The following is a 15,722-nucleotide window of genomic DNA, read 5'->3' on the forward strand; positions in this document are numbered from 1 at the left end:
AAGCAACACATTTACAGGCTCCCCCACAGATACGCAAGTACCTGTTTCCCAGTTTTCTCTACTGTGGCTAAATAATTTAAATTTGTTCTAATTTTATGATACATTATGGGTAAAAAACCCACCAGTGATGTATCTTTTTCATTATAAAAAATCTATGAAACATTATTCACACTTAAGAACTTTAGTTTGTACGCTGAAAGATTCCCATATTGACTATTGCAGAATCCATCTCACTGCTCTTCCCCTAATATTTTACCCTTATTACAAAACGATCTATTACGATTGTTGTTTATTTTGTCAGTCCCTGCATGTGCTGTCTGCATTTTATAAAAATTCTATATACAATACTTCTGCTAACATACTGTACATAATAATTTACAAACATCCACCAACATACATCTCTTCCCTTGTCTTACAATATCTTTCAACTCAATCCCTCCACTCTGCCCAAGATCTGCATCTCTCATCCACACGCATTACCTGCTGCTCTTACTGGCTACAGGACTTTTTTCCTGCACTTAAGGTGCCCCCACACGGTTAATTTTGTGCTTGTGTGCGTTATGTACTAGATCGCATCATATCTAGTTCAAATCGCATGCGATAAGCTACAACAGTAATCTAGTACAAAAATTACTGCCTGCACATACTTTTTTGACTTGTGCGTGTTAGCCTTACTCAGCACTTTTCCCCTTTGAAATCTCACTGGATCAGTACACAATATCTGGTACTTAACGTCATCTAGGCCCAAGTAAGTTTACAGTTTGTTCAAACTTCTGTTCCTTAATGTAAAGCAATGTTAATTAGCACTCTGTTGTTTCCTATTCCATTGCGGCTTTGTCCCTGCTGCTCTGCCATGTTCCCTCATACTTACATATTCCTGTCAGCTTGTCCTCCTGTCCTAGGTCTATTCCTTCTCCATCACTGTGAGTGTTGCGGTTGTACAGCACAGAGGCTTCCACTGTGCAATCCACATAGATGAGATCAACCTCCTGAAATTATTTGGCGGTCCTCCTTTTACAGGTCTGCCCTGTGTCTTTCCCAGTGGGAACCATTGGGGCACATGCCCAATCTTCCTTCCCTCATGCATTATGGAGAAAAGATTAATAACAATAATTAGATAGATCTATTAGACTAGCCTAATGCTGTGTATACACAGTGCGATACCCTTGCTATTTGAACCCGATCCGATCGGGACTAAATTGCACAACACGCCAAATGCAGGGAATTTGATTTTGACTATATAGTACAGATCTATACTATATAGTCATTGCTGCACTATTTGGATATTCCAATTCAGCTGAATGGGTGCGCACATCGGCATTGAATCAAGATCAAAAGCTATATAGTCAAAATCAAAGAGTTAATTGCACCGTGTTACACACCATTACATGTAATGTTGGAAAATAAAAATAGAGTGAAAAATGTATTGTGTGACATCTGTAACTTAATATACTAATTCCTGCCATTGACAAAAGTTAGCTGTTACACTTTCACTTCCACCATCAACATGTGTTTTTTCATTCTTAAGCTGCTCGGTGTGGAAACAGACCACCATGTCCACTCACGTTTCATTGTTTTGTTTTTTTCAGATCGGGCACTATGGTTATGACAGTTGCTTGGGCTGTCAGAAGTGTGAGTGTAGTGCTGCATCCATGGATAATTTCTGTGAACCCGTAACTCAACAGTGCAGATGTAGACCTGGTGCAGCTGGCCTGAAATGTGAGAGGTGCAGGTCTGGATACTGGAATTACAGGCCATCTGGTTGTCAGAGTAAGTGCCTCCAAAACAGTACATGTGCATGCTAGCTATGCCGCTCAGAAATGAACAAAATGGCACAATGACATGCAAGGTGGTGCTTCATAATTATTTTCTAATTGTGTGCTATACATTATTTCAGAACATCAAACATTTCATTCTTCATATTATGTCTAGTGCATTTGCCCATATATTATGTCTAGTACATTTGCACAAAAAACTCTGTATCATGGATGAACTAATGTGGTCTTACATATGTAAAACTACAGCTTGCAGGAGAGCAGAGAAACTGCATCCTTCTTACCATGATTAGTTCAGCCTCCCTGCCGGTAAGGGAAATTAACTAAAAACACATAATAGTCAGGACAAATTTTGCTGTTTCGTCCTTCCAATGCTACTAAAAGAAAAGCACATGTCTGTAATGTTTAGAGACAGGATCTCTTCCTGTGTTTCAACTGGAACATATTAGGAAAAGGTTATGATTTGGCTAAACAAGGCATTCAAATTGCCTATTCCACATTCCGGAGATACTGTATGACACTTTTCTTTTTCATGATGCCAAGACATGGGAAATAGTGAACATACCCATGTCATAGTAGCTGGAAAACAGTGAGCGTGTCATATTAGCTGGAAAAAGTCTTTCCTCCCTCCCTTCTTTTTTTGTAGTCACCTTTAAAATTGTAAAAATCACATCACCTTCTTTACAGCTCCAGACATAGTACTATAGGTGCATTTTTTGGTACTTGTTTCCTAGCACGGCGCCCGTCGGGTTGATCGCATGCCTTTAGTTTAAGGTACTTAAGGCATGCGATCGACGTGATGGACCTGATTTTATGTCAATCACCAGTCTATTTGCCGGTGAAAGAGAAAATCGCGTTGATCGGGTCCATAATGGGCCACGATGCGATCAACGCGATTTTCCCATAGAGAATAATGTCAAATTATTTTTAAAGTTAAAATTGGGTTGATCAACCCGATTTTACATAGGGAACAATGGGAAATTGGCCATTATGGCCAATTTCTCATTGTATATGGTTAAATAGTATGGTTAATGCCCCCCCATTGTTAACGCCACCCCACTATTGACGCCAACCCGAAGCGTGGCGAGCGCAGCGACCTCGTGAGGGGCGGCAGTACGCGTCCTCCGACCTTTTCATACCCCCACTATCCATGTTGGCGTGGAGTTGAATTTATATAGTGTGGCGAGCGCAGCGAGCCACCGAGCCCAAAGTGTGGCGAGCGCAGCGAGCCCCGCGAGGGGACGCGTATACCTGTGAAGTTATGCGCGTCCGCTCGCCACGCTTCGGGCTCGGTGGCTCGATGCGCTCGCCACACTATAAAAAATCAACTCCATGCCAACGTGGATAGTGGGGGTATGAAAAGGTCGGAGGACGCGTACTGCCGCAAAGTACTGCCGCAAAGTACTCGCTGCGCTCGCCACGCTTCGAGTTGGCGTCAATAGTGGGGTGGCGTTAACAATGGAGGGCCATTTCACCCATCAGGGGGGGTTGCTATTAAAATGGGGGGTTTTGGGGCTTTCTACATTGAAATCAAGGTAAAAACGTGTTTCAGGGACCATTTTACATTGATTCCAATGTAAAAATGGGGTCGATCGCGTCAGTCGCATCGCATGCGATTTGGTTGGCATGCGATGCGATCGACGCAATTTTTCCGACCCGATCAATACAATCAAAATCGTGGGCGCCATGCTAGGAAACAAGTACTTCTTACGTACTTTAAAAATGACCCCATTCTTTACTCATGGTGATTCTCCTTATGCACCACCACTCCCAGATAGCATACTTGACACAAAAACTTACCATCAGTCTCTGTTCACTAACCTCACCACCCTTATCACTCTCACTACCCACAGCACAGCATGCCCCTGCACACTAAAATGCCCCCTTGTACACCAACATAGGCCTGCAAAACATATTCCCCTCTTATACACTGAGATGCCCCTGCATACTAACATGCCTCCCATGCACACCAACATACTCCTCCTGCACAATAATATACATCCCCTCTTGCACACTAACATGCCTCCTGTAAACCTACATGCTACTTTATTTCCTGCAGTGCTGACTGCCACACAGAACCTGGAAAAGCAGCAGTCACCAAGCAGCGTTGAGCCTAGACTCCCTTTGCTGTAAGGACCTGGTTCTTATGATGAAGTGGAACTACCACCCCTATATATAAGCAGACTATACCCTTCACTAAAAGGACGTTTTGCCCCCAATAATGCTTATATAGGTAAGCTAGTTCCCGGTTACCATAAGGACTAGGTCCTTACAGCGAAGGATAACTACCCAGCTATGTACAAATAAGGCTATTTCTCTTTCGACATATGGATGTTTTTGCCCCAAAGTGTTCAGGTTCTTCCGTAGAAAGGGATCTAGTCGTTCCCTCCATGCAGTGTGTGTACCGTCTGACTGCAACATTAAATGACACAACAGCAGTAAGCAATCTGTTTCTGATTGGGAACTACTTGGGCTAAATATCATCTATGGTGATCTGTAAATGAACACTGTATCAGAGGTTATTTCTCCCTACCAGCGCTTGCCCCAAAGCTTAAACTTCACCTCCCACTACACCATTGCACCTGGAAATAAAGCCTGTACATGGTATGTACATGCAAGTCTCATAGGCAAGGGGACAGAAGTCAATAATTATGTGCTGTAATCTAGGAAATCATTTGGAACAAAATTCAGCATGAAAGCTAGATGTAATGTAGAACAACATAAAAACCTGAAATAATGAAAAACCTTTGTGCCATTGAGAAAAAAAGAGACCAAAAAGGTCAATGTTAAAATGAACAGATTGAATGATACAACTTGTCCCTCAATATTTTAATATGCAAAAATATGAAATGTTTTGGTCCATACATGGGAATTTTGCAAGCATATAAACTTTGCAAATGTCTATATGTACTCCACAATGTTGCATACTTTAGTATGGGCAAATATATTATACAGAATACATTTTGTATGGGCAAACCTGCTCTTTTTGTTTTGGTAGTAATAGTTGATAAATGGGATGAGTTATCTAAGCAGAATGAAGCAGAAGTTTGCAAATAGTTAAAGTGTTGTGATGATTTTGCTTCATTGAAAGTAATGGGCCATTTGGACAGAATAGTTTGTGCCCAGTCTGAGTATAATTACTTTTCTTTTGAAGCAAATCCTTAATAGTTAATGTTTAACTGAAAGTCAAAAAGCAAAAATAACATTTGTGGGCCCATAAAAAAAATTACTATTTTGAATTTCTATATTCTCCTAATTGATAGATAAACATAGCATTTTCTTATTGAGCAACTCCATATCAAAGACACATTTGCCATTATTTTGATCTGTTAATAAAGGTCACTATTAAATTCTTTCAATTGCTGATACCTACTGTAAAATGAGAATTGCTTCAGGAAAACACAGATGTTCTGCATTATGTGTAATACTAAACATGCGTATTTCCTTCCTGAACACAATTATCCCTCTTTTATTGTCTTTTAGAATGTAACTGTGGTGGCGGTCCATGTAACAATAAAACAGGAGATTGTTTATTAGAAGACCCTGATAATCCAAGTGGATCAGATTGTTCATTCAGTAAGTTACTATCAATCATAATGTTTTCTCTTACTTTAAGAAAATAAACTAATTTTGTCATTAATATTATGTCATATGTCACTATTATTATTGTTATACTTTATTTATATCATGGCCCTAAAAAAGTACATAAACAAATGAGCAAAACAAGAAACCAGTGACTTACAATACAAGACATTGCAGAACACATACATCGTTTACAAACATTGCTTCAGCTGCGGTCAGAACACTCAAATAAGCAGTAGGGTACTAGAAACCAAGGGTTAGGTGCCATTGTGGGGAGTATGGAGTTTATGATAGTATACATGAGGAACATAGATTTTAAGAATACAGAACAAAATGTTAGGTCCCTTGTACTGCAAGTTATGTGCAGCCTTGTTAATAGATTTATGCCCATGAATCTGGATGTTGGCTTTGTCAATTAACAGAGAAGACAGGAAAGCTTTTTTGTTAACCCCTAAAAGATTATCCTTAGCTACTGCTATTTCTGGCTTAGGAAATCCTTTTGATTGAAGTCATGTCCTCGCTATATATCATGTTACTGGAGAATGCTGATAGATAAACTCTGGTTGGCTGGAGGGAGAGTCACATTAAGGGCCTTATTTTGGTTCATTCTTTCTGACAAAATCCTTCTTAGATGGGCAAAACCATGTGCACTGCAGGTGGGGCAGATGTAACATGTGCAGAGAGAATTAGATTTGGGTGGGGTTTTACTTCAAAGTGAGATCTATATTGCAGTGTAAAAATAAAGCAGTCAGTATTTTCCCTGCACAGAAACAAAATTACTCACCCAAATCTAATTCTCTCTGCGCATGTTACATCTGCACCCCCTGCAGTGCACATGGTTTTGTCCATCTAAGAAGGATTTTGTCAGAAAGAATTTACCAAAATAAGGCCCTAAGTGACACGACACAGACCTGCTTTCTCTCTTTTACAGCTAAAGACACAACCAGTATTGGGTAATCAAGCACAACTGTATTCATACTAACACATGGTTACCAACACCAGATTAAAGGCACATCATATTTTATATTTATTACTCTAAACTATGGACCCGAGTTCAGCAGCCAAGTTCATTGGACATGCTACATTTTTTAAAGCGGCAATCGGTTACAAGATAAATCCATGCCTTGCAATTTTCTGCCCCTTTGAAAAGTTCATCCAAGTTTGGCCAGCATCCCACACAGCCACTGAACTTGTACACTATCCGACACTTTATGTTTATAATCAAGGAGTGTGTGGAAAATAATATGACACTAGCTTATGGTGGAGTCGTAGATGAGATGTGTCACAACTGGGGAATTGGTGGACCCAGGAGTGACTTAGATGGTTAGCTGAATACTAAATGGTAAGAGTTCACGGAAGCAAGTGGGTAAGTTTATTCACACAAAGTAAATGGCTGTACAGATGAATGCTTTAAAGAAGGTGAGTAACAGAAACAATTTAAATACTTGAGATGGTAAAGTAGACTGTGGTTTTGACACTGAGGAACTGCAGACTGACTGTAATAACAAGAACTGAGGACTGTGACTTTAAGACAACACTGAGCAATACCATGCACACTGAGGACTCGGAAACAACTCTGAAGAATACTGTGCACTCACTGTGGATTCGGAGACAACTGTGAAGAACTTGGAGACAACTGTGAAGAATTTGTAAATGACTATGGAATATACTGAGACCTTGGAGATGACTGTGAAGAACTTGGAGACAACTGTGAAGAACTTGGAGACAACTGTGAAGAATTTGTAAATGACTGTGGAATATACTGAGACCTTAGAGACGACTTTGAAGAACTTGGAGACAATACTGCGCAGACTGTGACTTCGGAGACTGCACAGAGGAACACTGCGCAGACTGAGACTTTGGAGCAGACAGAGGAGTATGAGTCACCTGAACCGGAGAATGACCAGAAGACTAGGCCGGATACTATGGAATATTACAGCAAACAGCAAAATGTAGCAGGTGGGGGAGTATGGGTGTCTGGAACCAGAGATTGACCTGAAGACTGGACCAGATACTCTGGAATATTACAGCAAACAGCAAAATGTAGCAGGTAATGGAGTATGGGTGTCTGGAACCGGAGATTGATACTCTTGGATATTGCAGCAGACAGCAGAATGATGCAGAAGGTGCACAGATGCTGGTACCGGTACTGGTGCAGGTACTGAATGTAACGTGGTGGGTATGTGCATATGGTGGTGGTGGGCAGAGCCCTCAGTGGGAACCGCTGTTTAGGATGGCCACAGTGCACCCTACACTGACTCTATTGACCATCTCAGGCAGGTGACCGTACACTGCAGATTGCTAGGCTTCTCCTGTAGTCCCAACATTCGAAGGAGCGAGTTAAGCCCACTCCAACCCAGATGCAACCACGTTTTACATGATGACAAGTCTACGGCGACCACAAGAGATAGTGCCAAGAGGAGATTAACTAACTGGCACTATCTGGGAGGAACACCCTGCTTGACGGCACCAGGCCAAGGACGGGGAGTGTGACCTAGTCACAGACACCAGATACGGATGGAACGGGGTGCCACCAAACAAAACACACTAAAGTAAACACATAGTACACAATAACTTCCGGTACCCCAAAACAGGTTCTATGCATTTATGAGGACTATGGAATCCTGTAATGAAAGCTAAACTACATTGTCATGCTTAGTTCCTTTAGGTACCTACATCCTGTAGTGAAAGCTTGTTCCTTTAGGTACCTAAACAGTAACTTTAAAAGACTACCTCTTTGATTTTTAGATGCAAGTGCTTTTTGTCATTTTTGGGGATTTTAACCCCTTCTTGAGTAATTTCCTTTTCATAGTAATAGCTTCTTGTTTAAACTATGCCTTTACAGAACAATGCCATTTTTAGTGTGTGAATTGTCCTCTTGGAACAAGTGGTTGCTTTTAGAAAAATATAAGTATTGCAATCTGTGGGTCTTGTATACACTGTTGATTCAACTTGTTCTATATGTTAATAGTTAAATCAAAAAAATTGACCTCTTCTACATTAAAGTAAGATTATTATTCAAACCATTAGTATTATGTTAACTATAAAAAGCCTCCAGAGATGTCTGGTCTCCTTGACAAGTAAATAGGAAGTCATCAGTGTAGCACCACCATTGGACATCCCCAGCCATGCCCATGCCAAACAGAAAGTTCATCTCATCTTGACAGGAAAATATTGGCATAGCTGGGGGCAAACCTGGTCCCCATGGCAGTCACAGCTTCCTGATTGTAGTAATTCCCATTAAAATTGAAAGAGTTGTTACTTAAAATAAACATGATGCTATCCAATTTGAAACGCTGAAGCTGTAAGTCAATATTGCTATGTAACAGAGTTTGTTTAACTGCTTCTATGCCATCTGTATGTTTAATGATGGTATATAATTAAGTGAAGTCCCCTGTTACATTCCTTCTTCTTATGTGCAGCTCTGACTGTTTCATAAACCTTATTGTACTCTCAAACTAACTACCCTCCTGTTTTCTTAGATTGTGACAAATGTATCTGGGACCTGATTGATGATCTCCGACTCAGTTCTTTACTAGTTAACCAAACTAGGTCAACAATACAGAGCATATCCACTGGAGTTGCAGTTAATAGAATTCTTAATGATATTAATTCCACCGTCTTTCACCTCACGGTATGATATTCCTTTTGTTATGCTTGTGTTTGGGTCTTTTGACCATTATCTTGAATTATATGCTATATGTGTCTATTATGGTTTTGTAGATTATTAATCTAAATCTCTTAAAAATATTAGTATTAGTGCACAGTGGTAATAGAGCAGGCAAAATTTGTTTCTTGTACTGACAATGAAAAAGCTCATGTTATACATGTACAGTACAACAACAAGCATCCAGTTTCTCATTGGGGATCATCAGCTCTAACCACTTACCACTTATCTAATAGACAAGCCAGATTCTGCAGCATAAATCTCCCAGCCCAGGGTTACATACATTTTTTTTAAACACTAAGCACCTCTCAACTTCAAAATGACGTACAAGTGTTCCTGATTATCAATTCTGTGCCCCCCCTCCCACACAGTCTACATTACCCCTGCAGTCGACTCATAGCCAAACATTCTATCATAGCGCCTAAACCCTCGCAGTCTAACTCCCATCAGCATTATAACTTCCCCTGGCACCTGATGTGTCCAGATTAAAAGAGATGCCAGACCATCAGGTGCCAGTAAATAGGTATTATTTTATCCCCTGAGTGTGACACTAGCAAATTAGGACAGGAATACCAAATAGCTTATAATGTTAGGTCAAAACTAGGGTGTGCAAATGGTGTCTCTGCACTGAGTGCAAAAGCAAAGGCCTGAGTACAGTACTGAGGGCTGTATATTCAATCTGCTATGACACACTGCAGCCAGTAAAGCCACTTCACAGCTGTTTGGTGGTTCTATAGGTACCCTCTAGCTCGGTGCCGAAACTAGAAATTTTAGCGCCCTGTGCCAGAAAGAGAATTGATCCCCCCCTATACTGGAAATAGGAACAGTGCACACAGAAGGCACAGGCAAACATTTAGGGCATGGCTTTGTGCAGAAGGGGCATGGCCACATATTATTTATTTATTTACAGTTTCTTATATAATGCAGCATATGCCATTGTGCTTTACAATTGGAGACAACAGTGATTAAACAAGCTGGGTAGAAACAAACCAATATAGAGGTAGGATAGCCCTGCTCGCAAGCTTACAAAATCTGTACCAATTCACATTACACCACACAGTAGTGTCTGTTATCCACATTACACCACACAGTAGTGCCACTTGTACTCACTGCACCAGATATAGCTGCTTAGATGCACTGCACCACGATTATGCTCACTGTAATCTCAATTACTCATAGTCACACACTGTAATGCCTATTACACAACATAATGCCTATTACATATTATATCTCACACACCATAATGCCCATTACAGATTAATGCCCATATGTTGCACACTGTAGTGCCCATTACATATTATGGCACACACCATTATGCCCATTACACATTATAACACACACTGTAATGCCCATTACACTGCACACATAATGCTTTTTATACATTATGTTGCACAACGTAGTGCCCATTACATATAATGCCCCCAGTAGTGCCTATTACACCTACTGCCCCCAATAGTGCCCTTTACACATTGGCCACAGTAGTGCCCCTTACACAATGCCCCAGTAATGCTCAACATGTTTTGCGACCCAAGTGGGAGGGCAGTTTCCAGTTCCTACTGCCGGTGTTCACGAATGGAGGAGAGGCAGCTCTCTCTGCAGAATGTCCTCATGTAGGGTTCGGTAGCCTATGTGCTGTTCTGTAGAGAGTGTTAGTTCTATTGTACAGGTTTGCTCATGACCTGGTATGTCACAGATCATTCTTGCAAGTTGCAGGTATATTAGATAATGGCTCTCCAGTGAAGGAAGTTAACATGCTGAATTCTTTGGTGTGCAGTGCTGCTTATATATGATTCTGTGCCTTGACATTTAATAAGAACTTTAGTCAGAGACTACTGTTCACAACCAGACAGTAAGATTATGGGGAGGGTATTCAATCCCCGGCAACCATCTCCCCATGGGGGAGATGGCCGCCGGGCCCTATTCAATGTTGTATTCCCCGACAGCATTCAGCAGGGTTTTATTGGCAGAACGAGCCCGACTTCACAAGCAGTCGGGCTCATTCTGCCAAGAATGGTCGGAAAGTGACAAGCTGCCGGCTGCAGCTCGCCTCTTCCCGGCCTCAACTCGCGGCCACGCCCCCTCTCGTCCCACTGCAGGTGGGCCATTGAATCCCGCCTGCATGTTCTCGAGCGAGCTGACCGAGAACGGGACAGGGGCACGGCGGTCAAGCAAGCTCGACCGCCGTGATCTACACATTGAATACCCCCCTAAGTCAACTCTACCTTGAAGCTGCACATCCAGAAACTTATTGTACAGTACACCCCTTTGTATTTCAAGGAAGGTAAAGGGCAAGTACCTGCACATAGTGCTTTTACTCACACAAAATTAGTGTTTTGTATAACTTAAGAATCTCACATACAATGTAAATCAGTTCAGTTTGCTTACCTGAATGCACAGTTGCATTTGAATGTGATAGAACAACACAGTAAAAAGGAAAGTAAAAAATATAGCAGTCATAGACTTGTGCTTCAAACATAACAATGCATGTGTTTTTTATTATGTGTTTGTTATGGCTCTGGTGTTTTCTTTATCATTAAAGGAAAGACTAGAAGAAAAGAAGAACCACTCATTGTTTTCAGATCTCCAGATTGATAATGTAGAAATAGAAGTGAACATTCTCTTGGCGGATGTCAATAATATTGCACAGAAGGTTAGTACTGTATCTAAACAGAACATCTAAGTACTGACTACAAGCTTACAGTTATAGGTAAAAATGTAATCCCTACAGCTGTACTTATATTAGGGGGAATCCGGACACCCCGAATCCGAACTCGCAATCCAAACCCATTTGGGAATTCTCGCCTAGTCTCAGAGAGCGGTTCTCTGGACCTCGCGAGATCCTACTGTCGGATCTCCCGACATCCAGACCCTTTAACCACTTGAGTGGTTTGCCCGGAAATTTTCCAGGCTCACCTGCGCTGCTGCAGCGGGCTGTCCCGGAAAATTCCTGGTATACCACTATGTAGTAGGTGCGGGACAGTGGTGCCTTGAGCAGAGCACCACTGGCGCACCACCTTTATTGCCCTCGCTCCGTCACACACACCCCCTTCCAGTTGATCCCCCCCCCCGGGTCCCTCCGCTCTGGCGTACCCGGCGATCGTATGCCGGAGCTCCCCCGCGGCCAATCGCCATACTGTAGTGACGTAGGCGGCAGGCTCTGGGATGTTCGGGGGGATCCGGAGTTCAGGCACCCGAGTCCTCCTGAGCCCCCGCGAAACATCCCCGAGCCTGCCGCCTGTGTGATGACTGACAGGCAGCTGCGGCAGGGGAGCTCCGGCGTACTAATGCCGGAGCGAAAATGAGGAGGGGCGGCTTCCTATGACCTGTGGTGGGTTTTGCTGGGGCAGGACAAACCTGCCCTGGTAGGTTTATCCTGCCCCAGCAAAACCCACCACTCAAGGAGTTAAAGGGGCAGGCGGTCGGACGCCATCTTCACTCCAGACTGGGAGAGTGAAGAGGCAACACGTCCTGGCTACTCGCCCGCTCGCCGTCCACTCCAGTGATAGTGCTGTCTTGTCCAGTGACTCTGGTAGTGCTGTCTTGTCCAGTCCAGTGATAGTGCTGTCTTGTCCAGTCCAGTGATACTGTGTGTATAGTCCAGTCCAGTGAAAGTGCTGTACAGTGCATAGCTCTATAACTCACCTAACAACTGAAGGTAACGTTCCCGTATTAGTCTCTTTGTGGGTAGTAGGTGGGTGATTGGTTACTATGTGACGATTGATAGATCCAAAGGAATAACACTCACCTAGGGAATATTCCCTATATGCACATAAGGGTATCTTTGTCAATTCGCGATTATGCCTCAGAACGGAGGGTCCACCAACATCCAGGAAAACAGGATATTTATGAATGTCCTTACCACCAACGCGTTTCTGACACACAGTGTCCTTTATCAAGGACACCTTGATAAAGGACACTGTGAGTCAGAAACGCAATGGTGGTGAGGCCATTTACTGGCTGCCTTATGCTGTTCCATTTTTGCCAGCTTCCTTCCACTTGACTCATTCCGGGTGAGGCCCATATGGGGAGAAGAGTTTATCAGCAGTGTTTTTTTCTTGAGGGGGGGGGGCACTCTCTCAAGGACCTTGGCACTAATTGGTATACATATATATATATATATATATATATATATATATATATATATATATATATATATATATAAATAGAAATGGTTATTTGTATAATTTGTATAATTAGAACCTTAGATGGCTGCTGCAGGTGTAAAGAGTCTGCTGAACTCCAAGAAGGAATTTATTCAAGCAATTGTTTTGTTTGGGGGATACACACTGCACTGTCAATAAGGTGATGGGTTTCTTTACCTTGTGACTTATAATAAATATCCTGTGTTTCCTGGATGTTGGTGGACCTTCCATTCTGAGATGTTATCGCAAATTGACAAAGATACTGTACACTTATGTGCATATAGGGAATATTCCCTAGGTGAGTGTTATTCCTTTGGTTACTACATGACCATTGAGAGGTCCAATCACCCACCTACTACCCACAAAGAAACTGTTACGGGAATGTTACCTTCGGTACTCTTACTTTGTTGCATTTTTTTCACAGTACTGTATATACTGTGTGCATATATATATATATATATATATATATCTCAAGCAAAAACCCCAATACTCCGTTAGCTGCTATGGCTATCAATACCTGGCTCATGTGCCCTCCCCTGGCATAGCACACTCCAAATGTATCCAAAACAGAGGTGGCACTCCAACATTGTAAGATCGATAAAACAATGTTATATCAGTTGTTTCTACTAGAATAATTGCCCTTGTAACAATGCATCATTTGATGACAGTGCATTATGCTTAAACATAGATGATGGTGTCAGTGCCAGTGTTCTCACGGAGGACACTGGCCCTGACAGATCACCCAGTGGCACATCACTGTGCAGCTCTGTGTGCTGAGTGTTCTGAGCATTCTGGCATGGCTCAGAATGTTCATTTCCCCATGTGTGTGCCGCTTAACCCTATCGCACAGCTATTATAATCTGTAACCCTACTCCTATGTGTAAATAAGGCAAAACACACTAGCAGTATCTTTTATCTTGTAAGAATCTTTGTTATGGACATCTTAATGTAAGAATCATTTGTGAAGCAATTCCTTTTGTCCTTTATAATGCTTTGTTGTGTCAATATTATTTGTGTACTGTATGTTATATTGTTCTTTTTATCATTGCTGTCGTTATGCAGCTGTGTGTGGAATGAGCTACCCCTAACATGGAATGTAATGCATTTTACATCAATACAGAATGTAATTTTTTGTGTATTTATGTTGACATTGGCTACATGTAGGGAAATTTAGCAGAGATGGAAGGCCAGAAAATTCAAAAAGATACCTTGGAAACTATGAGGCGTGCAAAATTGACGGGAGAACAAGTTAGTGATATAGAGGATGGCATCCAAGGTAAATAAAATAATATTGTTAACTCAGTCATCGTAAGTTCTGTGTTATGTTGTTGCAGATGTGTTATTCTGTGATAGCTCTTCTTGGTTAATTTTGCCTCAGCATAGTAACTATGTATTATATTAGACACAGTGGATGGCAGAAACTAGGGGAGAGGAAGGATGGCTGTGCAGGGTGATGCCACAGCCAGGTGACACTTATTATAGAAGATCCCCTGGCCAAAACTTCCTCCTGTGGCTGGTCAGCCCTGGATAGTTCCCTGATGGAGTGGGAAGCCCCCAATAAAGGCCCTACTCCAGGGCACCCCTGGTCTGGACTGAAGCTCGGGGCTGTCCCTGGTATCCCAGGGCTGTAGGTGCCGGGCTGGTCTTTAAAGTGTAAAATTAAGAAATAAACAATAAAGTCTCCTCTGCATGCAGGGACTTGGAAAACCACAGCATGTTGGACATTAATGGGCCTGCCGGGATTTGTAATCCCACTAGAGCCCGAGGCTGGATACTCGTGTGGGGAGACCCCATGCTGGCTTTTTTAATTATTTATTCTACTTTTTACACAGAGAAGCCTGCATGGATCTGACTGATCCGTGCAAGTTTCAGCAACAGACAAATGGAAAATGTGGTCTATTTTCCATTCGTATTTTGAGCTTAATTCAGGCCAAATTCAGAAATTGAATGATAGTAAATGAGGCAACCACCATAGAACTGATGGCCATATATGACCGAGTTCTATCTATGGTGTACTCATTCGTACAGCCAAAGTTGGCTAAGCTTGCTGTTCGCAAAAACGGCAATTCAGACGAATTCTGCTGTTAGTAAATTTGCCAATGTGTGGATCCCATCTGCAATTAACATTGAATGGGTACAAATGGGTGCATTAGTAACTTTACCCCATTAGGGGGCAGATGTATTAAGCTTTGCGAAGAGATAAACTTGAGATAAAGTGGAGATAAATTGGAAAGAGATAACGCACCAGCCAATCAACTTCCAACTGTCATATTTCAAACACAGCTGATTGGCTGGTGCGTTATCTCCTTCCAGTTTATCTCCACTTTATCTCAAGTTTATCTCTTCACCAGGCTTAATACATCTGCCCCTATATCTCTTATCTCCATAATTCCTTAGTAAAAGTAGGTTCCTTAATTGAGAGTACTGGATAAGACTTGTATAAAGCAGGTGATCAGTTGAATAGTTCCCCTAGTTCTATATTGATAACGGTTTGTTTTGAAAAAGTCTATATTTTACTTTTGAAGCTATTACCCATTGAAAACTACCAACCTCTGC

The 15,722-nt window shown here is 41.9% G+C and overlaps 1 protein-coding gene across 2 annotated transcripts in view; it reads left to right on the plus strand.

The window, feature by feature from the left end:
• The window catches only part of LAMA4 (laminin subunit alpha 4), a 150,233-nt gene that overhangs the window by 63,018 nt on the left and 71,493 nt on the right, over positions 1-15,722 (plus strand). For both annotated transcript variants that reach the window (XM_083176871.1, XM_083176872.1), the window contains exons 7-11: positions 1,590-1,770; positions 5,259-5,351; positions 8,840-8,991; positions 11,564-11,674; positions 14,331-14,442. In XM_083176871.1, coding sequence (XP_083032997.1) covers positions 1,590-1,770; positions 5,259-5,351; positions 8,840-8,991; positions 11,564-11,674; positions 14,331-14,442 — 649 coding nt within the window. The remainder of the gene's footprint in view (positions 1-1,589; positions 1,771-5,258; positions 5,352-8,839; positions 8,992-11,563; positions 11,675-14,330; positions 14,443-15,722) is intronic.

Source organism: Crinia signifera, chromosome 3 (genome assembly GCF_055691185.1).
Source record: "Crinia signifera chromosome 3, ASM5569118v1, whole genome shotgun sequence".
NCBI classification, from domain to species: domain Eukaryota; kingdom Metazoa; phylum Chordata; class Amphibia; order Anura; family Myobatrachidae; genus Crinia; species Crinia signifera.